This window comes from Monomorium pharaonis, chromosome 6 (genome assembly GCF_013373865.1).
Source record: "Monomorium pharaonis isolate MP-MQ-018 chromosome 6, ASM1337386v2, whole genome shotgun sequence".
Classification (NCBI taxonomy): Eukaryota; Metazoa; Arthropoda; class Insecta; order Hymenoptera; family Formicidae; genus Monomorium; species Monomorium pharaonis.
In genome coordinates, this window is record NC_050472.1 from 16,266,291 (window position 1) to 16,291,227 (window position 24,937).

Here is a 24,937-nt window from a genome sequence, read left to right on the forward strand (position 1 = left end):
TACTGTGTCCGTTTTGCACTGTGTCTGTTTCGCTCTGTGCACATTTGGTTTGTGTCCGTTTGTTACTGTGTCCGTTTATTACTGTGTCCATTTGGTTTGTGTCCGTTTGTTACTGTGTCCGTTTCACTCAGTCTGCTGTGTCCGTTTATTACTGTGCGCATTTGGGACGCTCTTTTATTTATTAGAACAACACAGGCGCGCACTACGCGCGCGCTATTTAGTTTTTTACTTTTTAAAAATAACAATTGCAATAATAATTATATAAATAAATAATTATATACAAAAAGAAAGGAAAAAGAAATAGAGAGAGAGAGAGAGAGAGAGAGAGAGAGAGAGAGAGAAAAAGAAAGCATACTTACACACATTAATTTATTATCTAATTTTCTTTTTTTTTTTAAATATTATACACATAAAAGAAAGAAAAAAGAAATACAATATACACAACATACATAAATTTTCTTTAAAGTAATATGATAATTGACACTGAAATCTAACGAAATGTTATCAGCTCTGATTTTTCTTTTTCTTCTTGTTTTTTTTCTTTAATTAGCATTAGAGATTGACGACATAGTTTGAAAAACAAAATTACAATTGTTAATAAATTATTAAATATTTTTACATTATATGTGTACCTTTTCATATAAAATGAGATCAACATCTTTTGCAAAAATCAATACAGAAAACTAACTTTTGAAAATCTTTTGTTCGAGTAAGATACTTCACAATGTACAAAAAAAAGTTACAATTGTTAATAAATTATTAAATACTTTGACATTATATGTATCTTTCTATATAAAATAAGATCAACATTTTTTGGAACTTTATATACATTAATTAATTAACTATTATTGCTAGTTATAAAATAATATTGTGACATATGCATGCACACGTACGCGTGCACATATAGAAATTAATAAATTAAAAAAATAACCAAATAAAAAATAATCAATAGAGAAAACTAACTTTCGAAAATCTTTTGTTTGAGTAAAATACTCCACAGTGTACACACGCACGGATGCACGCACTTCTCTCCCCTCTCTCTCTCTCTCTCTCTCTCTCTCTCTTTCTCCGTCTCACCCGGTCTCTCTCCGTCTCTCCCGGTTTCTCTCCGTCTCTCCCTGTTTCTCCCTGTTTCTCCCGGTCTCTCCCGGTCTCTCCCCGTCTCTCCCCGTCTCTCCCCGTCTCTCGCCGTCTCTCCCCGTCCCTCCCCGTCTCTCCCGGTCTCTTTCTGTCTCTCCCGGTCTCTCCCGTCTCTCCCGGTCTCTCCCCATTTCTCCCCATCTCTCCCCGTCTTTCTCCGTCTCTCCCAGTCTCTCCCGGTTTTTCCCCGTCTCTCTCGGTCTCTCCTGGTCTCTCTCTGTCTCTGCCCGTCTCTCCTGGTCTCTCCCGGTCTCTTCCCGTCTTTCCCGGTCTCTTCCGGTATAGATAACCATTTATACAAATTTGACAGCTGTCAAAATTCAATCGCAATGATTACTCTTGCAACACGAAGTAAGCGCAACGAGAGAACCAATCGGCATCGCGGAAAAGCGACAACAATACTTCGAGAAATGCGACTATCGATGCCATGTCCTTTTTTAGAATGGATTCGAGGTCTATAATTATTCTGTTCCACATCTAGTCTAGGAAAATTAGACTTTTTTGGGGAAAAAATTGATAACTCAGGTTTGACTGTGCGTAAAGCATTAATATATATAGATTAAGATAGATACATTTGCCACTAAAAAGCTGGGGATTATTGCAAAATTACGGGTTGAAGTAAGGAAAAAGCAGTTTTTTGCTTGCCCCTCGTGAACTAAAAACGGAATCGAAAAAAGTTTTAAATAAAAGTTGTAGATATTAAGTAAACCTACATTAATAAATTTGGTTCATTAAGATCGGTCGATCAGTTTGGTTGTAAAGTAGAAAAAACCATGAAAAATGGCCATTTTTTAAATTGTTTATAACTTTCTTAAAATTTAACTCAAGTATTTCAAATTTTAGGAAAATATAGCTTTTATGATGATAAAAAAATTACCAAATTTCATAAAAAAATATTAACAACTTTTCGAGTAATGTCAATTGTTTATCCAAAACGTGCTCCACTAAAATTTAATTTCTGCATTTTTGAGACCATGCACGAACCTGAACCAAAGTTTTTTCTCTTCTTAAAAAGTTGCAGTATTATATATTAATATTGCGAAATGTGTGCAATGCAATTAAGTGCCTCAAATAAACGTGTAAAAAAAAGACTAATTAATAATTGAATAACTTTTAAAATATTAACGCTATGACAATGGAATAAAATGCATTTGAAAGGTGCGATTTTTTTTTAATAAAAAAAAAACTTTAGTGCAGTTAATAGTCATAAAACTAAAACATTAAGTTTTTTTTTAATTCAAATGTTCGTTAATTGCACTATATTTTGCAAAAAAAAAATTAAACGTACACATTCCTTGTAATCAAAGTAATAAAAAAATTATTAACTTTGAGCATATGCATACGCCGCATAGATAAATAAATTATTTATACATATTTAACGCGTCTAATAAATAATTTAAAAAAGGAAAAAATTAATTAAAACGTTTATATGAGTAGATATAAGAAAATGGTTTAGCTCATTAGTGTTTCGTCGTGATAGCCCAGTTAAAAAAAATTGTTTTTCTATGACGCTTAATTCCCGAGATATTGACGATTAAAGTAATTTGAACGCGTCAGATCCATTTTATACGCGGGTGCTTGGCCACGCGCTAGCAGACGACGTGCGCGCGCGCGCGCCGGTCGCCGTTCTCGAGTTGATACTGCTTTTGTTAACACGTTTACATCAATCTTCATGAATCGCTTTGAAATTTTGGGAAAGGTTACTTTAACTATTTAGTAAGACGCTGTCAAAATTTCAGCTCTTAATATTCATAACTGTAGCAACAGTGATTTAAAAAAAAAAGGAATTATCTCGGCTGTTTTTTTTTGAAAATTTAAAGAAAAATTGCACTTTTCAAATGCATTTTATCCTATTTTGATAGCGTTAATATTTTAAAAGTTATTTAATTATTAATTAGCCTTATATTGCACACATTTTGCAATATTGATATATAATACTGCAACTTTTTAAGAAGAGAAAAAACTTTGGTTCTGGTGCATGGTCTCAAAAATGTAGAAATTAAATTTTAGTGGAGCGCGTTTTGGATAAACAATTGACATAACTCGAAAAGTTGTTAATATTTTTTAATGAAATTTGATACACTTTTTTATCGTCATAGAAGCTATATTTTCCTAAAATTTTAAATGCTTGAGTTAATTTTTAAGAAAGTTATAAACAATTTAAGAAATGGCCATTTTTCATGGTTTTTTCTATTTTACAATCAAACTGATCGACCGATCTTAATGAACCAAATTTATTATTGTAGGTCTACTTAATATCTACAACTTTTATTTGAAACTTTTTTTGATTCCATTTTTAGTTTACGAGACGCAAGCAAAAAACTACTTTTTCTTTACTTCAACCCATAATTTTACAATAACCCCAGCTTTTTGCGAGTGGCAAATGTATTTATCTTAATCTACATTAATATATTAATTGTGCTTTACGCACAGTCAAACTTGAGTTATTAATTTTTTTCCAAAACGGCCCTTTTTTAAGCTAAATTTCCTGAACTAACATGGGTGTTTGACTTTCCACGCAGAGGTCCACATCCTCCCGGTGCTTACGGCCAAAAACTACGTTTATAATTGTTCTGTTTAGATATTTAAATATATATATAATAAACATATTTAAATAGATTGTGAAACCATTGAAATTAAGTAATGAAATTCGATTTGTGTTGGATGAATTATATAAAGTTTTGAACATGTAACATTGTTTTTTTTTTTTCAAAAACTAAAATCTAAAATATTTTTTCGAATTTCTGTTATTTGCAGAAATAAATTAGAGAATTTTTATGGATTTTTTATGGTTTTTATAAAATCATGAAAATTTCCATGAAAATTAAAGCGTTAATTTTTACTATCATGTTTGTAATTATCGTGTCAAAATATGTAAGTATACGTACTTTCAAAAAAATTAAATGTCTAACGTTTTCGGAACTTCAGCTTTACAATTTTAACATTTTTGTTTCTTAGCCTTATGTTCCCTGATTGCGTACTTAAACAGTACTGGTCGAAAGCACGTCATTCTTTTTAGGCCATATTCTATACTATTTATCGAGTTACATTTTACGTATTTTTGCATTGTAAAAAAATTTTGTTTGCAAAGTGGATTCAATGAAACACTCGGACATGGGTTAATTTTTGACATACATTTATCACGTAAAAGCGAATAAAAATCGGTGAAAAATAGTGTACTTTCCTTGTAAGATATATTGTTCCAAATGGGTATAATCATTGTACTGCTTATAAACTTGTATAAAGGAGCTGCGATTTGAGTGGACCTTGCAGCGAGGGAGAAGGTATTTTATCTCCATTAGATGAAGATTCATTTGGAGAAAGTGAGCACAATGTTCCATCTTCTATACCAGCGACCAACGATTATACATCTAACGTAACGACAAATGATGATATTGAAGGTGATCGAAGGATTGTCATTATTTAATGACCGAATAAATCGTTAATGACTGGATATTGTGGAAAAATTTGTTGTTATTTGTGCGAGGAAAGTTGTCTATTTCGAATTTTTTTTTATCAGAAAATTGCCATTTTTCCACGGAACAATTATCTCACACAAATAATATATTATTTTATTATTTTTATTCTACTGATAGATGATATGAACAATGGAATAATACATTTCCGTATTACTTTTCCACACGTTTATCTCGTTTTTTTGCATGTTTTTAAGTGACACTGATTGTGTAAAAGTTTTGCGCTCTGAATAGTACGCTGGAAGAACTGCTATTTTAGTCTTTACTCGGATTGAGAGTGGGCGATGATACAATTGATTACAATTTACTTAACACTTATGAATCTTATAAGGAGATACCAACATCTGCTAATTCGACTTTCGAATGAGCCATAGTGCATTGGAAATGGAAAGTCAAAAGCAAAAACCGTGTTTTGACTTTTTGGTGAATGGGCCTTAGGTTCTGAGAAAATTGAATTTAAATGTGTGCGTTTTTGGTAAGGTAGGTACAATGGAAAATCATTTCTCGGCATGAAGCGCGGTGGCCGCGGGTGCTAAGTGCGAGCCTATCATTTTGTTGTTATTCGAGTTGGATTTGAGACCAGTTGTGACAAATTTTTATTTAATCTGTATTCCAATTAAATTTATTTCTTTTATTCTTTAAAATAAACCTTTTTTGTGGTTTTAATAAATTTTTATTATGTTATTAAATATAATAATAAATAACAATACATCTTTTAGTTGTTATAAAATTTTGACATTCTTGTACAATGTCGCGTTAATTTTTTAACTTTGATGGAGACCAAGCTATTATTTTGCATATTTTTAGTTATGTTATTTGCCTTTTTTTAAATTTTCCTCCCAATGTACAAAACAAAAAATGTATTTTCAACACGCGAATTGCATTTATAATACGTTCATGGTGCGACAAATATTTATGTTTTCAATGTTTTTATGTAAATTTCTACCTACAACTTTGTACAAAAATGTCAGAATTTTATAATAAATAAAAATGTATTATTTTTTATTATATTTAATAACATTATAGAAATTTATTAAAACCGCAAAATTTGTTTTTCATTTTAAAAAATAAAAAAAATAAAAGGACTCCGCACTAAACCACGTGAAAATGGGCCCTGGCAAAAACGGCTGAATTTGAAATATGTTGTATCTTTTGGGTCACTGAACAAATATTTCCTCAGGCAAAATGTCAAAAAATGGATAGTTTCATCGTTTCAATCCTTCAAAAGCCTAAGGTCAGACCAGCAAAGATATCACTTTCGGATCAATGCGATTACCATTATAAGGGAACAATATAAATTTTTAATGAACAAAATAGTTAAAGAACAATATATTTATGACAGTATTGTTTAAACAATTTGAAAATGTCATTATTTACAAGAAGTGATTGCTGATTTAAAGTTGGAAAAATCATAACGGATAGCGTTTTCCTAACGCATTATTTGTTTTAAAATAAGATAAAACGGTTTGGGATTTCTCTAACTCTCGCTACTTGTGCATTGATCCCTTCCATTTCTCTCGCTAGTTGCGCATTGGCCTTTTCCATATGGATGGGAGGGTGATATCTGTTTATTATCGCTCCCAGCAATTCGATAAAAGTCACCAAGATTATGTATATGCGATACATTAATTATTTGAGAGAAGAATTTAAACATAGACTTGTTTTTGATATGAAACGCGATTCATTTGCTTTCTCTGTTGATAGTTGAGTCGCATAGAGTACAACAATATTTTATATTGTACTCTACGGTGCCTCCTTTGCTGCGTTACACTGCTAGACCGTCGCGGCGTAAACGATACTGCATCTCATGCCGCTCCCCGAGAGCGCGCGCTTAGAATGAAGAAAACGGCAGCGCAATACGGTCTGTGTATATGCTGTATATTTTAATTGCGCATATTGTATATATAATTTAATTACTATATATTTAGTAATTTCATTACTATACCATATATATGCCGAGGCTGGAGTTGTGATCGAATGAGCTTGTAAAAAAATAATTTATTGTTTACTCCTATTATATTTTATCATTATGGCTTTCAGAAATCGAATGCCATGTTACATATGTAACGTATCATTTGGTCCAGCGCAAATAAAATGAATAGTTGGTGACAGTAATGCAAACAAACATTGCTATTCGTAGACGTGACGAAAATGATCATTCACCACTTGTTGTTACAAATGTCACTAAAATCTGCATAAATTGTAATCGTTCAATTTTTGCTAAAATAGTAGCTATCCAACGCGATCTTACTTGCTTAAGGTTGAACGTTTTGAAACAAGTAGCAAATCATTCTTGTGTCACAAGTCACGTAGACCATAATACACATAGACTGTTTATCAAATGTAGAGTTAAAGTTTTTGTTCTTATGGACATTTATGTATCTTCTAACGTAAGATCTTGCTTGCATTTGGATGAAAATGAATTTTTCTTACAAGTTTTACTCCCTGGCTTACAGTCTATTAATAGACCTTATGTTATAGGGCAAGAGTTGTAAATATTTTTGCAGCAACTAAGAAACATGGCTATTAATCAAGAGAGGTATGAGGATGAGAATTGTTTTTCAGATAACGAATTTGAATTTATTACTTCTATAACAAAGGAACAATTTCGCGAATTGTTAACATTTTGCGATCGAGTACCTCAAATTGAAGACTACAGATATATAACTAAAATAGATTTGCTAACTTTTTTGTGTAAGTTACGATAAGGGCTATCAGATGAATTTCTGAAGGTAATATTCAACTACTTGAGTAGACAGGCTGTCTGACCATAGGTATGGTCAGAAAATCTTTAGCAACGATTTGTACCTAGCAATATTGGATTTCAGGCTATAAAGAGAGAAGACTACATAGCTAGGCACGTTATGGAATTTGCTAACGCACTGTACAATCCAGAATCGAATGTGCCTAGAGCTATTGCTTACATTGATGGTACTTTCTCATATATCCCTAAGAGTAGTAACTTTCAAGTTTTGCGGCAATCTTATTGTGTTTACAAAGGTCGACATTTAATAAAACCTACTTTGGTTGTTGCTCTAGACGGATATATCCTTGCGATTTAAGGTCCCTACTTTTTGGACTTTCGAAATAACAATGCTGCAATGCTGCGCAATGAGTACGAAATGGATGTTGATTCTATTAGAAAACGGTTTCAAGATAGTGATATTTTTATAGTAGATCAAGGATATCGCGATGCTACGCCATGGCTTAAACGCATAGGCATTCACGTTAAAATGCCAGCTCTTCTTCAACGGAAACAGAGTCAACTATCAACAGAAGAAGCAAATGAATCGCGTTTAATCACAAAAACAAAATGGTTAGTTGAAGCAAGAAATGTAAGTTTTCACATAAAGTCTATGTTTAAATTTTTTTCTCGAATAATTAATGTACATATACATATAATGTGCATATACATAATCTTGGTGACTTTTATTGAATTGCTGGAGCGATAACAGATATCATCCTCCCATCCATATAGAAAAGGCCAATGCGCAACTAGCGAGAAAAATGTTAGAGAAATCACAAACTGTTAATATTGTGCAAGCGCGAGTAGAAGCGGACAATCTTTGTAATAGAAATGGACGATGGAAAAAACTTAACCAACATCAGGTGCCTTACCTTAAAACATCTGCGAGACCTAACGATAGCTGTATATCAAGTTCACTTGGAACCTTCTTACATACAAGATACGATTCAACGAGACGAACAAGAAGAGTTTCAATTAGATGATTTCATTGACGAACCTGGTTTTATAAGAGTCAGACTGTACTCCAGATTTCGCAATGCTGCAATATTAGTTATGGATAGCATACGACAGCATTGAAGAGAATGAACACGATAATGATATTCATGACAACATTATTCATGGATACTACTGTACCTGTAAAACAGGTGTGTTGTGAGCGTTTGCTCGTTTTGGGAATTCTTTCCCGTTAGTAGTTGGGATCGTTCTGTCTGAAGGGTTAGGACCCAAAGGGTGAAGGTTCGGCTCGGTGTATGAGAGAAAAGGAGACGCTTCTTACTTTCTTGTTCGTTGTCTTTTATTTCCTTCTTGCGCTTACAATCAGCTGTGTTGATGTCACGTAACACTCGCGATAAGGTTTACGATATGCGACGATGCTCGGTCGCTGTTATGATACTCTCCGCTCGGTCACGGCGTGGTCGCGTTTATATATTATGATATCTGGCGCAATTTCGGGGGCCAGTGACCGGGCGTCGGTAGCTTCCGCGAGGCTAAGCGTTTCGACATCGGAACGCGGTAGTCTTGCGGTTTGATTTTGCAGCGTAGGGCCTATTTCTAGGGCGATACGAACTGCTTCCGAGTGTGCTGTTGTAATCTCACGGAAGTTAATTGGGACTTCCGTGAGCGCGGCGGATTCTTGTGCGTCTTTCGAAAGAGGTGCTTCTTGCAACGTCGCAATTTTAATAGATATAGTTGTAATCGGCTTACAACAGGTGCTATGAGTATTGGCTCGTGTGCTCACGTTGCCAGTGTATTATGGTTTCTTGGATACGCATGAACCAAATGTTTTTAATTTCTACTACATAACATTTTAGATGCATCTAATAGAGCGCAGCTTATGACCAATCCAAATGATGCTATAGAACTAAGTGAATAAATGAGCGGTAAAGGCAAGGGGATTCACGTACAAAAAGCATCCCGAATCGTGAGAGGCAAGGGGACTCACGTACAAAAAACACCCCGAATTGTAAGAGGCAAGGGAACTCACGTACAAAAAGCATCTCAAAGGAGTTTAAAATCGCACTGCAACCTCCACGTGGTAGACTCCGTTAACTATAATATAGGCTAATCGCAGAGGTGTAATAATAATAAAACACTCAATATCATTGTTTCTGTATAACAGTACTTGGTTTTTTAACTAAGGGTCAGGCTACTGGAATAGGTTTTACTATCAGTTATTTGTTTATTGCTTATTTTAAAACAAATAATGCGTTAGGAAAACGCTATTCGTTATGATTTTTCCCACTTTAAATCAGCAATCAGTTCTTGTAAATAACGACATTTTCAAATTGTTTAAACAATACTGTCATAAATAAATTATTCTTTAACTATTTTGTTCATTAAAAATTCATATTATTCCGTTATGATGGTAATCGCATTGATCCAAAAGTGATATCTTTGCTGGTCTGACCTTAGGCTTTTGTAGGGTTGAAACGACGACATTTTTTGACATTTTGTCTGAAGAAACATTTGTTCAGTGACTCAAAAAGTACAACATATTTCAAATTCAGCTGTTTTCGCCGGGGCCCATTTTCACGTGGTTTATTGCGGTGTCCTTTGATTAGCATATAAACTAAAAAAAAATTATTACAACTGGTATCGAACTCAGCTCGCACGGATAGCAAAACAGTAGGTGCGCACTTAGCACCCACGCGTGTATACTTGATTTGTTTATTATAGGACGAAACATGACTAAACACAATGCTTATGAAGTTAAGATTTGTACATTTGAAATGTCCGCTGCAGGATGCAAAATACTCACGCGCGAAATACGTGTAACCTTGAGACATCCACCACAGGACGCGGGATGATCATACATAACATTTACGCATGGTACACGTATAACCTTAGAAATATAGGAAGTGAACAGTCACGTAGTAATAGCCGACATCAGTGGATAACTTGATATAGCGCACACATTAATCAGATCGTGATGATGTGAACAGGAATTTTGGTTTACATGAGAGCGTCCCAGATGCGCACAAAGTAAAACGGACACCACCAATCAGATTATTGCTATAGTTAAAGTTAGGATAAATTTATAGAATTTGATAGGTAGTGTCCGTTTTACACTGTGCACATCTGGGACTCACTCGTTTACATCATGCTCGAGAAAAAATAACGGTTACTCAATTTGCAACAGACAACCCGGTTAGCCAGGCCTGCTAAAATTACATATTGTGAAAACTTTGCAGCAAGGATTGTTTCAAGTTTGACAACAATTTTATGACAAATAATGATCTGTTACTTTGTCTTCTAAAAGTTTTGAGCAAATTTATGACAAGTTTTCATCACTTTACGCTGTAAATAACAGAGAAAGACTTGTACATAAATATTAGAGTAGAGAAATCACAAGGTTTGCTTCGGCATAATAAAATGTAAAATTTACGCAAATAACAGAGTAAACCTTTTAATAACAGAGTAAACCACGACATGAGAATAAATTTATGGCAGGAACAGAAAAAATCTTGCTAAGCACGGAATAACGGTATATTAGTAGCAAGAACAAAGTAAAACTTGCCAAGCACCCTTTTGAGGCACACTTTTGTCGCAAAATTGCGACAAGATGTGTCCACAAACAGCTTAGCTTTTGCTAACAAAGCTTGTCGCGAGTAGTATGACGTATATTTTATGCAAATAAGAGGTTTCATTATCAGGTTTACCCTCGGAGAACACATAGGGTACTAACTATATGTTAAGATGCCCCTTTTGTACAGCGCAATACCTAATAGGTGTTGGACATTATTCGAAGTCGGTGCAGGGTCATTCTAACCTTGTTGTGTACTAAGCGTCGGTTTTTCAATAGTGAGCATAATGGCATATAGTTTACGGTCACGTATTCAGAATGTCTTAGTACGTGTCGAGTAAGAATATTTTGATGCAACAGTTCTTCTGAGGAGGATAATGTGTCAGTACAGTTAAACACTGACACGTACTCAGATTATAGTGAAGCCGACGCCGATGATAAATAAGTTAACTTTTATCACAGGTCATTTAAATAATGAAGTTTTCACATACACCCAGATAGCCAATAAAGGCAACGTGTTGTTATTTTGCTGTCACTTATTTCCTATTAATTTTATCAAACTAAAGCCAAGGTGTTTCTTCAAACTGTCTGTTGTTCTGACATCATATAAAATTCTACATTAGAATTCAACAAACTGACGATAAGTTGTCAACATGCATGCACAATTGCTGTCAATGTGACAAGTTTATTATTCCTCAATGCATGCACTTATAATTTTATAAATTCATGAAGGTTATTTGCTCTCCTGATGTTAACTTCCCCCTATAACCATTTCTGCTGTGACAAATGTTGGCAACAGATTCTGTTGCCAAAAAGGCGACAAATGAGAAACATATCTTGTCATTGCAAACACTATTAGCAGATATTCAGCAAATATTTAGCAACGTCTGTCATCAGAATACATGACAAAATAATAGTGAACTGCGGGCAGATTTATTGAAAGTATTGATAACAGATTGACAACAAACACCAAAGTGCAAACAATGTCAGCAAATTGCCTGTAGAAATGCAACAACATTTGTGTGTCAAAGTACGCGACAGATTGATACCAGAAATGCAGCAGATCTGTCGAAATGTCAAATTGGCAATAAAAAGTGCGGCACCGTCGATAGGCGGCTTATTTTCTCGGGAGTAAAATGCAGTCAACTCGCTACATAAAGATCACTCGCAGCGCGAAGGTAAGCAAAAATTATCTTCCTTTGCTGCGCCTGCGGAAGAGTCCGATGTGGCGGAGAACCGCCACATTATACTTTTATGATACAGAACTGGTAGTATTTTCATTTTTTTGGAATGAGATTTAACTACAAAGAAATTTAATGAAATTAATTGCACCTAGAATAGATATACCTGCGATATAAAGGGAGAAAATAGATAGGTCAATTGAGGCCCCCCTATAGGAAATATTAGATGCTAAAGAGAGGGTTGGGTAAATTATTTAATCTGTTCCTACTCCTGAATTAATAAATCTTCCCAGGAGATTGCTTACATCGATTCTCAAATAAAATTATAACTGTGATGAAAGAAAAAATGAAGAAAGATTCGACAAATCTGTCGCCAATCTATCATCATTTATGAATACAGATCTGTTGCATATTTGGCGCAAATCTGTTGTGAGTTTACGTTGCAACATCTGTTCTAAATTTGCTGCATGAATTTGTCATTGTATTGCTAGTGACAGGTCTGCTCTGGTGTTGCACCCAATTTGATATCAGGATTTGATAACAATTTTTGCTTGCAATTGGGGCGCACTCGAGGACACAGTAGGCCATGGTTTTGGCAGCCTGATTCCGCAAGAAATTTTTAGCAGTCTGCTGACAATTTGGTAGCAAATGGTTAACTGGGTTCGTTCCACGTTAAATTACAATGACAGCAAATTGTGGGCAAATTCACAACATACATGCAGTGCATTAATATGTCCGATATGTTTAATCTCGTTTGGCTATCTGACCATGTAATAAGAAATAAATTTTTCTAAAATTTTTTGATAAAAATGTTTGATTTTTTTTAACCTTAAAAACCACTTTCATTAACAAACAAAATAAATACCTTTTTTTAAGGTACACTAAAGTATAATTTTTTTTATTTTACTACATTTCAAGAATACACACTAAATTTTTAGCCAGAAATATTTAAAAAATAAAAAAAAACATTTTTTTTTCGTAAATTACGTTTTTTTTTAAAATAATTTTTTTGTTAATTTTTTAAAATATGTAAATAATTCTAACAGCACTTTTTATTTATATCAATTGATTTAACAATGTTCCAAGCAGGGACCCGGACCGCACCGAAACCGAAACTCATAACCAGTTTTTTAGCCGGACCGAAACCGTAAACCACAACCGAATTCTGCTAAATTTACAGCACCGGAACCATAACCGGAAACGATTAAATTTTTTTAGATTTACGGTTTTTTCGGTATATTTTTTTGGTTTTTTCAATTTACTTTTACATAATATTTTTATATTTTTAATTTCAATTTTTTGTCGTTTTTTTTTTTTTATTATTTTTACTTAATAATACTTCGAGTCTAATTGAATATTACTGCTTCCTATATCTAATTGGTTTTTAATGTGACATCCTTGAACTGAGATTGCAATTATGAAATTGCAACAATCGTATGTGACATGAACATAGTGTTTTCTATTAAAACTTTTTTTAGTTTAAGATGTACTACAGCGTACCATATTAGTTTTATTACCACTGCATTTAGTCTCATTACTACATATTTGTATGTTTTTTACTTATACTTTTTTTGCCTTTTCCTCTTATTTCTCTTATTTCTCTTATTTCTCTTATTTAATCATCTTTTTTTGAAGCAATAGATTTATTAGTAGCACAATTCAAATTGATTCTTTTTTTCATACGTAAATAATTTTTTATTAATTATTATTAAACATTATTAAATGTTATTAAATATTATAATATTTAATAATATATTAAATATTATAAATTATTAAATATAAATAGAAATTATGTAATAATTACTATTACATAATTACTTATTAAATAATAATATTAGAAGAACCGGAACCGTAACCGGAAAAAACCGAAAAAAAACCGTAATTAAACGGTTTTGGGTTTTTGTATTTGTCAAGAAACCGAAACTGAAACCGTAATTGGTTTTCAAATCTTTTTATTAAACCGTAACGGTAACCAAACCTTAATTTTATTTGGTCCGGGTCCTTGGTTCCAAGTACATTTGGAAATTTTTTCAAGCTGATCGCACTCGTCAATTTAAAATGGTGGACGATCAATGTGTGTGTAGGATCAGATTGACCCACAGTGTTTTTTGTGATCGAAAAAATGGGTGTGTTCTCCGAAGGTTAACAAGGACTACTTTATTTCTGGGTGACTTCACTATCTATCACGAGATGGCACATTTTTCATGAAAAAGATTCACCTACTAAGTGAATAAAAGAAGCGCGCCGAGAACAAAGAACCAAGTACGATTACACCATTCTGGCCATTCACATATATTATAATATTGGACTAATTAGTCCAATTTTTTTTTTTCGATCTTAATTTTGACAAGATTGCCCTGTTCTTGTCACAAATTTGCTATCATATTGTGTATGGTTTGCCTTGTTCTTGTTACAAATTTGCTGTTATGCTTACTAGCAAGTTTTACTCTGTTATTTGCATGAAATATGCGTCATACTATTTATGACAAGTCTTACCAGTAAAAGCTAAGATTAATGCGGACATACCTTGTTGTAATTTTGCTGTAAAGGTTTGCTCGAGTTTGGGGCAAATTTCGCGAAAAGTTTTGTGTCATTTTGTTACTTGGGAAATTGACACAGTAATATTTTTGTCTTCGTTTGATATTTATTGAGAGACAGACAGAATTACTGTTTTGTGTTTCTTGCTGAAAAGCTCTCATAAACATCACCTAGCTAATCATTTGCTGCTGAATTGTTAGCAAACTACTAACCATTTCTTGCGGAATCAGGCTACCAAAACAATGGCCTACTGTGACTTTAAATGCACCAAATTGCAAGCAACATTTGTCATCAAATCCTGATTTTGAATTGGGTGCAATACCAGAGCAGATCTACCACTAACGATACAATGACAAATTAACACAGCAAATTCAGAACAGATGTTGCAACATAAACTTACAGCAGAATTGCGCCAAATCCGCAGCAGATCTGTATTTATAAATGACGACAGATTGGTGACAGATTTGTCGAATCTTTTCGTTTTCACATTTAAGATTAAGATTAAATTTTATTTGAGAATCAATGTAAGCTATCTCTCTAAATTTTTTGGAGTGAAATGTCACTCCAAAGAAATGAAAATACACCAGTACTGTAAAAGTATTATGTGGCACTCCGCTACATTGGGCACCTTTGCATGCGCAGTGAAGGAAGATAATTTTTTATTTAGTCGCGCTGCAGATAGTCTTTATGTAGCGCGTTGGCTGCATTGTACTCCTGAGAGAGTAGGCCGCCTATCGACGGTGCCGTGCTTTTTATTGCCAATTTGATATTTTGATAGATTTGCTGCATTTCTGGGATCAATCTGTCGCGTACTTTGATGCACAGATACTGTTGCATTTCTACAGGCAATTTACTGACATTGTTTGCACTTTAATGTTTGTCATCAATCTGTCATCAATACTTTCGACAAATCTGCTCGCAGTTCATTATTATTTTGTCATGTATTTTGATAATAGATGTTGCTAAATATTTTCTGAATATCTGCTAACAGTGTTTGCAATGACAAGATATGTTTTTCATTTGCTGCCTTTTTGGCAATAAAATCTGTTGCCAACATTTGTCACAGCAAAAATTATTATTAGAGCAGTCATATCAAGATCGTGTAAAGCAGTTGATACAATTCATGACTAATAAACCAAAGATGAATGCTAAAAACGTCATAATATCTGAAAGTAAACATCAAATTTATATCTTTAGAAATGTAGAAACTAAAAAAAACTAAAGAGGAACTAAAAAGTGTTGTGCATTGTAGTGAGTGTAACTATAGTGATGCCAATTCTTACAATAGTAACAAAGACAAATGTGTGAAAAATGAGATAAACATGCAGAAATATTTCTCTGTACGGTTTACGCTATTTATTGGGACGACAAAATCGGTGAAATAATGAATTACTTGTGTAAGAAAATTGTTTCATGGGAAATCAGTGACTTTCCGAATGAAAAAGAAATATAAAAAGGATGACTTTCCATGTAACAATAAAACGTGCATGTAACAATAAAATATTATATGCAACTCGTGCGGTTTAGCTATTGTTTACTCATGCGAGTAAATGTACTCGCTTTCAGCTAATGGCGCGTTTACTCCGCACTTGTGAGTAATAGCTGACTTTCCGTACTTGTTACACATGTACACTAATGAAATTTGTACTATAATGAAATTTTGATGATATATCAATGAATATGACAAAATAATTATATTTTATTAAAATGTTAAGTTTCTGCATTTAATAAGAAACAGATAACAATTTGATGAAAATTGTATGAACATGGAATAAATTTAAATTATTAATATTGTTTAATTTAAAAGGGTAAGGAAATTTTATGGAATTTTTGGATGAAATTGCAATGAAAAATTGTAGATAACTTTATAAAAATAAATTGATAAAATTTTATTGAAATTAATGAATTTTTAATAAAATTTTTATGAAATTACTAGTCAAACTGTTTCAAAATAAATATAAAGTTTAACAAAAAGTAATCAAAATTTCAACAAATGTCATCAAAAATTCATTAAAATTTTTTCATTAAAATAAGTATCTTTGGATAAGAATTATTTGATAAATTTTATTGGGCTTACAGAGGTATTTGCCATGGAAACGGAAGACAATTCATGGATATCTTTAAATAACACCACACCGTACGATATGGACTTACACATTGATCTTAATTTGAACACCTGTGATGATTTAAATGACGACAGCAACAAAGCTTCACCAAGTGGTTCCATCAAATCACCAACAATCCCGATACCTAAACAATCGAATACCAATGGAGGTAAATTAATAACCGAGTTCAATAGTATTGGCTGCAATGTCGGCAGCAAAACTTCCAGTGAAGATTTTACTTACGTCAGCACGTACGTCACAAATATCCATTCCGATAGTAATCTCTCGGAAAATATATACCGTTTAGATATCAAGGAGAACAATCCTATGAATCTCGATAACGTGATTAAATCCGATGAAAATTTACATTATTTGGATCACATTTATCAAAAATCTGTTTTAAGTGAATGCACGATTTCCGAGATGAGCGGGGAATCTGTTATCTGGTTGTCTCATAGACTGGGTCCAGTACTTACGGCGCGATACTTATCGCGAAATCTTCTGAGAATGTTGACGTTATGTTACGCCGGTAAGGAAAATTTAATGCCTATAGACAACGAGAATTTTATGCATCTAGAAGACACTACATGGAAAAAACCAATATTAACCGGTGATCGGAATGCTGTTAAAGTTTTAGAATGCCTCACAGCTATTGCAGGTATGAGTACAGAATTATATATACGCAAGGGTATTATTATTTCATATATAAACAAGAATATAATTTTTGATGATTGTTTCACATATATGTGTGTACACGAAACAACATTAAATATTAAATTAAAATTAATTATTTAATACTTTATATGTTGTTTCTTGTTTATATATGAAATAATTATACTCTTGTTTATATATAATTTAATCTTTTTTAAAATATTTGACCAGGGTTGGGTAAGTTAATATATTTTTTTAACTAACACGGGAACCTCGCGAACCCGAAAATTCTGATTTTAATGAAACTTGGCATAAATGTAGAGGGAGTAAATACATTTTTGCGTTTTCTCGATATATCTCGCAAACTAAACAAAAAAATATTTTATACAAAAGTTTTACAGTATAAATATCTTTGTTCAACTATGCTATTTATTTTTTCAAAAAAAAATTTTTTTTTAAAAAAAGTTTTTTGAAAAAATTTTTTGAAAAAATAAATAGCATAGTTAAACAGAGGTATTTATGCTGTAAAACTTTTGTATGAAACATTTTTTTGTTTAGTTTGCGAGATATATCGATAAAACGCAAAAAATGTTTCAACTTTAAAGGGTGGTTTCACCCCTTCAAACTGTTTATAAGCACCAACTAAAATTTTCTAAATTCATGTATTTACCCGCTCTACATTTATGCCAAGTTTTATTAAAATCAGAATTTTCGGGTTTCCGAGGTTCCCTTGTGAGTTAAAAATGTACCTCATTTCTTTTCAAACGTTCTACATTAAATAGATGAATTAAAATTAATATTATTATGCTATATGAATCTCTTAATTTTTTTATAACAAAGACTATGATGTTATCTGCAAAATTAATTTAAACAAAATAAAGTTTTAAAAAATCGTCAAAATAAGTTTTTTTTAAGAATCTGATATTTTTAACAAATTTTAAAAATCAAAACAGTTATAAAAAGCCGAGAGAAACCTCTGGAAACTTTTAATTTCTCTTTGGGTAAAAGATAGATCTAGAACCATCTACGTCAAGTTAGCACAGCTATTTTTATTTAAAAAATTGTGCTGAATTGTGCTAGGTTTGTGCTACATTGTGCCACAAAAAACATTAATATTCCCATATATTAAAAAACAAAATACAATTGAAAATAGCACTTACTTTTATTTTAAAATTTAGTTTCATATCTGGTTTAGTTGTTTGATATTGCTCAATATTTTAGCACGTCTTTAAAAAAATGTGCATTTAATCTCTCTTTTATCAATATGTTATCGCATGTTATTAATTTTGAGGATGTATCTAATAATGCATTATTATATGTTCCGTTATTCGCTAAGCTCAGAGATAATATTTGACATAAGTGATCGAAATCGCAAGTATTAGTTACTAGTGTAATTTTATTTTTTACATTTTTACAATAAGTTCCATTTGGTATTGCAGGCAGCTTTACGTATTTATTGCTAGTTGCGTCAAAATTTGTACATGCATCAGCATAGCGAGAAAGCCCGTCTCTTTGTGTTTTTGTTGTTGTGTCAATTTTGCTCAGCTTGCAATTCCATTAATTCTGTGGAATCGTTATTTTTAATTTTACAATCAGGAATGTGGATGCAAGTGTAGTGTTACTATTTTTATTAATGAGATTTTTCTTATCGATGTTTATATAATCATCGTTTAACTTTTCCGCTATTGCCAATTTGATTTTACCTGACAAATAAGAAATGTTTATTAATGAACTTATCACCTTTCATAGGGAGAGACACGTCTCTTAATGCACGATTTTTCAAATCATTAAATTCTGATTCCACCGCCGCAGAAGTCGTATTTGTAAAACTGTAACCAAATATTGCAACCATAACTTCACTAAACAAAGTAATTTCGTTTCATTGTATAATCTCTCGTAAAATATATTTGTCCATGCATAGTGTCATTATACACGTATATTACGTTTACCACGATTTTTTAAATTTTATTTTTCATCAAAAATGTATGGCCATATATCCGTGACGTTAATCGAAAAAGAAATCGCATGGCTGTTATTTAATGTATCCATCATTGTTTCCGAATCGTTCGGATTTTTCTCTTCGATTTTGATATTACGTAATGAAAATATGTCATTATAAACACCGTAACGTTTTAGTTTTAAAATAGTATAAATATATTTCGATTTTATTGCATTAATCTATTGCAGCAGAAAGTTCTTTATATAGACAAGAACTCAGAACTGCAATGTTACCATCGTTTTTTATCACATTTCTAAAATCTGCCAACTGCAATAATTATTTTAGCTTTGAGACAAGGGCCATTGAGATAAGAGCCATTGGAAAACTCATTCGTATACCGCTCAAGCCTCCTATGTAATACGACTTGTGATACTTTGTTTTTCGGGTCTTATGCCTGCTTATGTCTCTGACTCTGACAATAAAAAGCGTAACGCGAAACGATGTAGCGCTTGTCCGCTTGGCGCTTGTGTGTTTCCCCTACTCCTATCCTGTGAGCAAGCGCAACTGTTACAGCCTACACAACAGCACAACATAGCGATATTAAAAGCACTTTACTTTTGAACGCTTGTCTTCGCGTTCGGATTTTTTGTCGATAGTTAGTGTTTGTAATTGTCGGCCATGTACGGAATTACATATCCAAGTTTTCCTGGCGCAACACATGTCAGCACAAGTGGAGATTTTGGGGTAATTATTTACATTAGCGATTTCTCACCGATTTTGATAACATTTAAATATATTATCAGGGTCATTATTCTGAACAACTTTTTCTTATACAAGTTACCACCGCTTGGCCTCGGTTTCTGAGTTATACACAAAAGATTTTTTTTAATTTCTTGCTTTGATTTCATTAGTTTTGAAGTAGGGGGAGAGTGGAGTGCAGAAAACGCGTAGGTGGGCTGCAGGGGGAGAGGCTTCGACCCTCCGCTCTGCTCTGTAAGCAGGAGGGAAGTGTAGGTAGACCTCGTTTTGCGTGGAAAGTCACAAAGGTTGTTTTGCTCCATGTGGTACAAATAATGGGTGGAAGGGGAGGGGCTTCCACACTTTTCACGGCAAACAAAATGTCTGTTTCCACATTGTTCTGTCACGAAAAACTCTGCTTTAATTAAAGTCTGTTCTGTGTTTACAGTTATTCTAGTTATCATTCTCGCTTCATCGTTTATTGAACTGTTAGTGTTATTCGATATAACGAATTACATGTTTTAAAGTGATTTTATATTAAAAAGTAAGATGTAGTTATATGAATTTTTGGACATTTGCAATAATTATAATAAATTAATTGATTTTTTAATTCAACGTAAAATGATCCGTGATTCTATTAATTGTATAAAATGTGAAAAAAAATAAAATTATAAAATTGGTGCTCGAGTTTTTAGGCGCGGCGAGCGCGCGGTGGAACGGGCGGTAATTGCTCGTGTTCGGATCTCGATGGAGCGCGGCGTGCGCGGTGCGAAGAAAGGCGGTTCTCCGAATCGCGGTCTATTTCGGTTTATCATAGACTTAGGAATATGTGTGTCAGGAAACGTCGGTGGCTCCGAGAACGTTCGGGAGAGACAGAGAACTCTCAATCTCTGATACCGAACCGTATCGTAAGGAACGCAGTGAGCTGCAGCCGAGTCTTCTCAGCGAAGGCGGAGAACACTCCACTCTCGACTTGCGGACTTAGGATAAGGAACGTAGTAGAAGCGAGCGGAGCTGAGAATTCTCGGCTAAAGCAGAGAACACTCCACTCTCGTCTTTGGTTACAAGATGCTTCTCGATCAGACGGATTCGGTTTGCCGGATACTGGTATCCAATGATCAGGATGCCGGATGGAGGGACGCGCGTGTTATATGGACGGTTGCCGTCTCAGCGACAATAGAGATGCTTTATCACGAGCCACCCGTATGGCGGCCTGGTTTTTCGGCCAGGCCGATCGCGATTGCTGTTCGTCGTTGGCCGGGGTTTGTTACACATTAATACAATATTTAAAGATCATCAAAATCGGTGACGAATCGCTAATGTAAGTAATTACCAATTTTTGCACTACAATATTAAAGGCTGTTTACTCTTAAACGTTTGTTTTTGCTTTCGGATTTTTTGCCGGTAATTAGTGTTTGCAATTGTCGGCTACGCACGGAATTGCATCTGAGTTGTTCGGGCGTAACACAAGTCAACACAATTGGAAATTTTTGCACCGCAGCGATATTAAGTGCACTTTACTCTTGAGCGAGTCCTACGATTTTTTTTGTGGGGGAACTGGAAATATTATGGTTGAAATTTTTGCAACACAGTATGCAATACATAATGTTGTATTTAGCATAATTCTTATTTTGTCGATAAGTCAAAATGGCGATTTTGGAAAGAAAAACAATCTTTTTATTTTTGTAGTCTAATGCAAATTTGATTTTATCTTCTAATTTAGCAGATAAAGGCATCGACTTGGGACACCGACCATAATTTAAAGTCTTAAGAAACAAGAGAAACACTAGCTAACGTCGAAATGTCATTAGCTTTGTTTTTTAATATATGGGACTAATTTTTGTGGCACAGTGTAGCACAAACTTAGCACAATTCAGCACGATTTTTTTTGTTTTTTAAATAAAAATGGCTAACACGCATTCTAGAACTGACATAAAATAAATTTTACGTATCGTTTAAAAAGTGTAATTATTTTGACAAATAAAAGTTGAAAAAAAAAACGACAGCTATGGACTGCGAAAATCTAAAGTTTATGTTACGTATACAATAAGTTCACAGTAATGGCAATGAATTTCGGAACGCATCCTTTAAAAAAATGAATAGAAATCACATTTTTATCTTACTATAAAATTGTAAAAATATTAATTTTTTAAATATAGGTTATGTTATTAAAGTAAAAAAAGTATTAAAATGTTTTTATGATTAACCGTAGTACCAATCTTTTTATAGCGCATGCTCGTCCGAACGAAATGTAAACACGAAAACACAATGTTTCGTGATGGTATTCGAATGATGCGTACTCAAACGTCAGATTGAAGTATAAATGTGCCCCATTTTGATTTTACGTACTGCTCGGAAGCTAATGACATTTCGACGTTAGCTAGTGTTTCTTTTGTTTCTTAAGACTTTAAATTATGGTCGGTGTCCCAAGTCGATCCCTTCATTTACTAAATTAGGAGATAAGATCAAATTCGCATTAGACTACAAAACTACCCCAGTATGACGTTCTAGAGTTAAATAATGAGAATATTTTTTTTTTCCTAAAATTATGTGTATTTTTTATATGTAAATTATATATTCTTAACACTATAAATCTTCCCATACAGCACAAAGCTCCGATTAAGCTCCCAGGGAGTTCATTTTGCTGAGCTCCCGAGGAGCTTACAAAATTCGACAAAACAAGCTCCCAGGGAGTTTATTTTGCTGAGCTCCCGAGAAGCTTACAAAATTCGACAAAACAAGCTTCCAGGGAGTTCGTTTTATTGAGTTTCCGAGAACCTTACAAAATTCGACAAAACAAGCTCCCAGGGAGTTCATTTTGCTGAGCTCCCGAGGAGCTTACAAAATTCGACAAAACAAGCTCCTAGGGAGTTCATTTTGCTGAGCTCCCGAGAAGTTTACAAAATTCGTCAAAACAAGCTCCCAGGGAGTTCGTTTTGTTGAGTTTCCGAGAAGCTTACAAAATTTGACAAAACAAGCTCCCAAGGAGTTCATTTTGCTGAGCTCCCGAGAAGCTTACAAAATTTGACAGAACAAGCTCCCAGGGAGTTCGTTTTGCTGAGTTTCCGAGAAGCTTACAAAATTCGACAAAACAAGCTCCCAGGGAGTTCGTTTTGCTGAGTTTTCGAGAATCTTACAAAATTTGACAAAACAAGCTTCCAGGGAGTTCATTTTGCTGATCTCCCGAGAAGCTCCCAGGGAGTTCGTTTTGTTGAGTTTCCGAGAAGCTTACAAAATTTGACAAAACAAGCTTCCAAGGAGTTCATTTTGCTGAGCTCCCGAGAAGCTTACAAAATTTGACAGAACAAGCTCCCAGGGAGTTCGTTTTGCTGAGTTTTCGAGAAGCTTACAAAATTTGACAAAACAAACTCCCAGGGATTGAACATATCGGGTAAATTAATGTACTGCATGTATAGTCATATAGCCGCGAGTAGTTCGCAAGATCGCCACTAGGCGAAGGCACGGCGCTCCTCCTTCTCGTGAGAAAATTTACTCCAAAAGGCTTATAAAAGAAAACCATCACTCACGGCTTACCTAGCAGTTAGTACTTCACTAGCAGCAAAGTGTAATATATATTGTTTTTGTTACACGAAGAGAGTTCGTGGGCCTTTGCAACTCAGAGAGAGCTTCCGAAAATTGAGAAAATATAAAAATTAAATTTTTTCCGGCAGCTCCAATGTCCGTTTTTGAGAACTCTCTGCGAGCTTTATTTAAGCTCGCAGGGAGTTCAGAAATTGTTTTAAGAGTTCCCTGCGAGCTTCAAAATAATTCTCGGGAAATTTCTATATAAGCTTTCCGGGAGCTCTTATGTCCGCTTTTGGGAGCTCCCTGAGAGCTTAGATGAAACTATCAGGGAGCTTATATAGAAGCTTCACGGGAATTATTTTGAAGCTCGCAGGGAGTTCTTAAAACATGATTTATAAACTCCCTGCGAGCTCAAATGAAGCTCTCAAAGAGCTCTAAAAAGCGGACATAGCAGCTCCGTGCGAATTTTTTGGAAGCTTAAATGAAGCTTATGAAAAATTTTGTGAGTTCCTCGGGAGCTCCCCGGGAGCTTCCCGTGCTGTATGGGTTATTTCAATTTTTAACATTTTAATATTTAATATTTTGAAGATAAAGAATATTCTTAAAATAAGAATGTTCTTTTTTTCTATACAGAACTATGTAAACTACCTAAATTTTGTAATTAACGTTAATTTATGAATTTTTTTCAGGATTGTACGGAGAACAAATTATATTGCTGCAATATTTCGCGCATATAGTTGAACTACTAGCATTATGTAAGAGAAAGTTAACACAAAATTTGGAAGGAGGCCTAATTTCCTGTTTGGCTCTATTAAATCACATCACAGCATATCTCAGCGATTCTACGGTGATGGACGTGCTTCATGTAATTGTTGTCATATAATTAATTACTATATATTAATTACTATATATATAATCCCTGGTGAAAATTTTTCTTACAAAGGAAGTGTCACGGGCGTCCGACACCAATTTGATTTTTTATAAAATATGTTGAACATAAAAATAAAAAAAAAAAACGCGTATTTTTATTATGTGCGGAATTTCATGTTTGGAAAGTGAAACACTTTTTCGGAAAAAAAAAACCGATTTTTTTTTTTTTTTTTTTTTTTCGGAGCGAATACTGTCGGAAGTATAAAAGATAAAAAAAATTTTTTTAAATAAAAGTTGTGTAATTTTAAGAGTACTTTGAAGTTGTAAAGAAAAAAAATTTTTAATTTTTTTGTTTAACAAAATATCCCCATTTTCAAAGAGATTTCTATTCAAGCTTTATTAAGGTTTTCCGAATCGAACGACAAAACAACATTTTGCGGGTGTGCATTGTCGTGCAGTAATATCACTTTACGTTTTCTTTTACCAAGCCGTTTTTTGTCAATTT

At 33.6% G+C, this 24,937-nt stretch overlaps 1 protein-coding gene across 8 annotated transcripts in view; it reads left to right on the top strand.

Annotated features, from left to right (window-relative positions):
- Positions 1-24,937, top strand: part of LOC105839645 (WD repeat-containing protein 81) — a 256,150-nt gene that overhangs the window by 132,564 nt on the left and 98,649 nt on the right. For 7 of the 8 annotated variants that reach the window (XM_036289006.1, XM_036289007.1, XM_036289009.1 and 4 more), the window contains 3 exons: positions 4,387-4,541; positions 16,684-17,367; positions 24,252-24,427. In XM_036289006.1, the coding sequence (XP_036144899.1) occupies positions 4,387-4,541; positions 16,684-17,367; positions 24,252-24,427 (1,015 nt within the window). The remainder of the gene's footprint in view (positions 1-4,386; positions 4,542-16,683; positions 17,368-24,251; positions 24,428-24,937) is intronic. The other variant, XM_036289012.1, reaches the window with a different exon arrangement.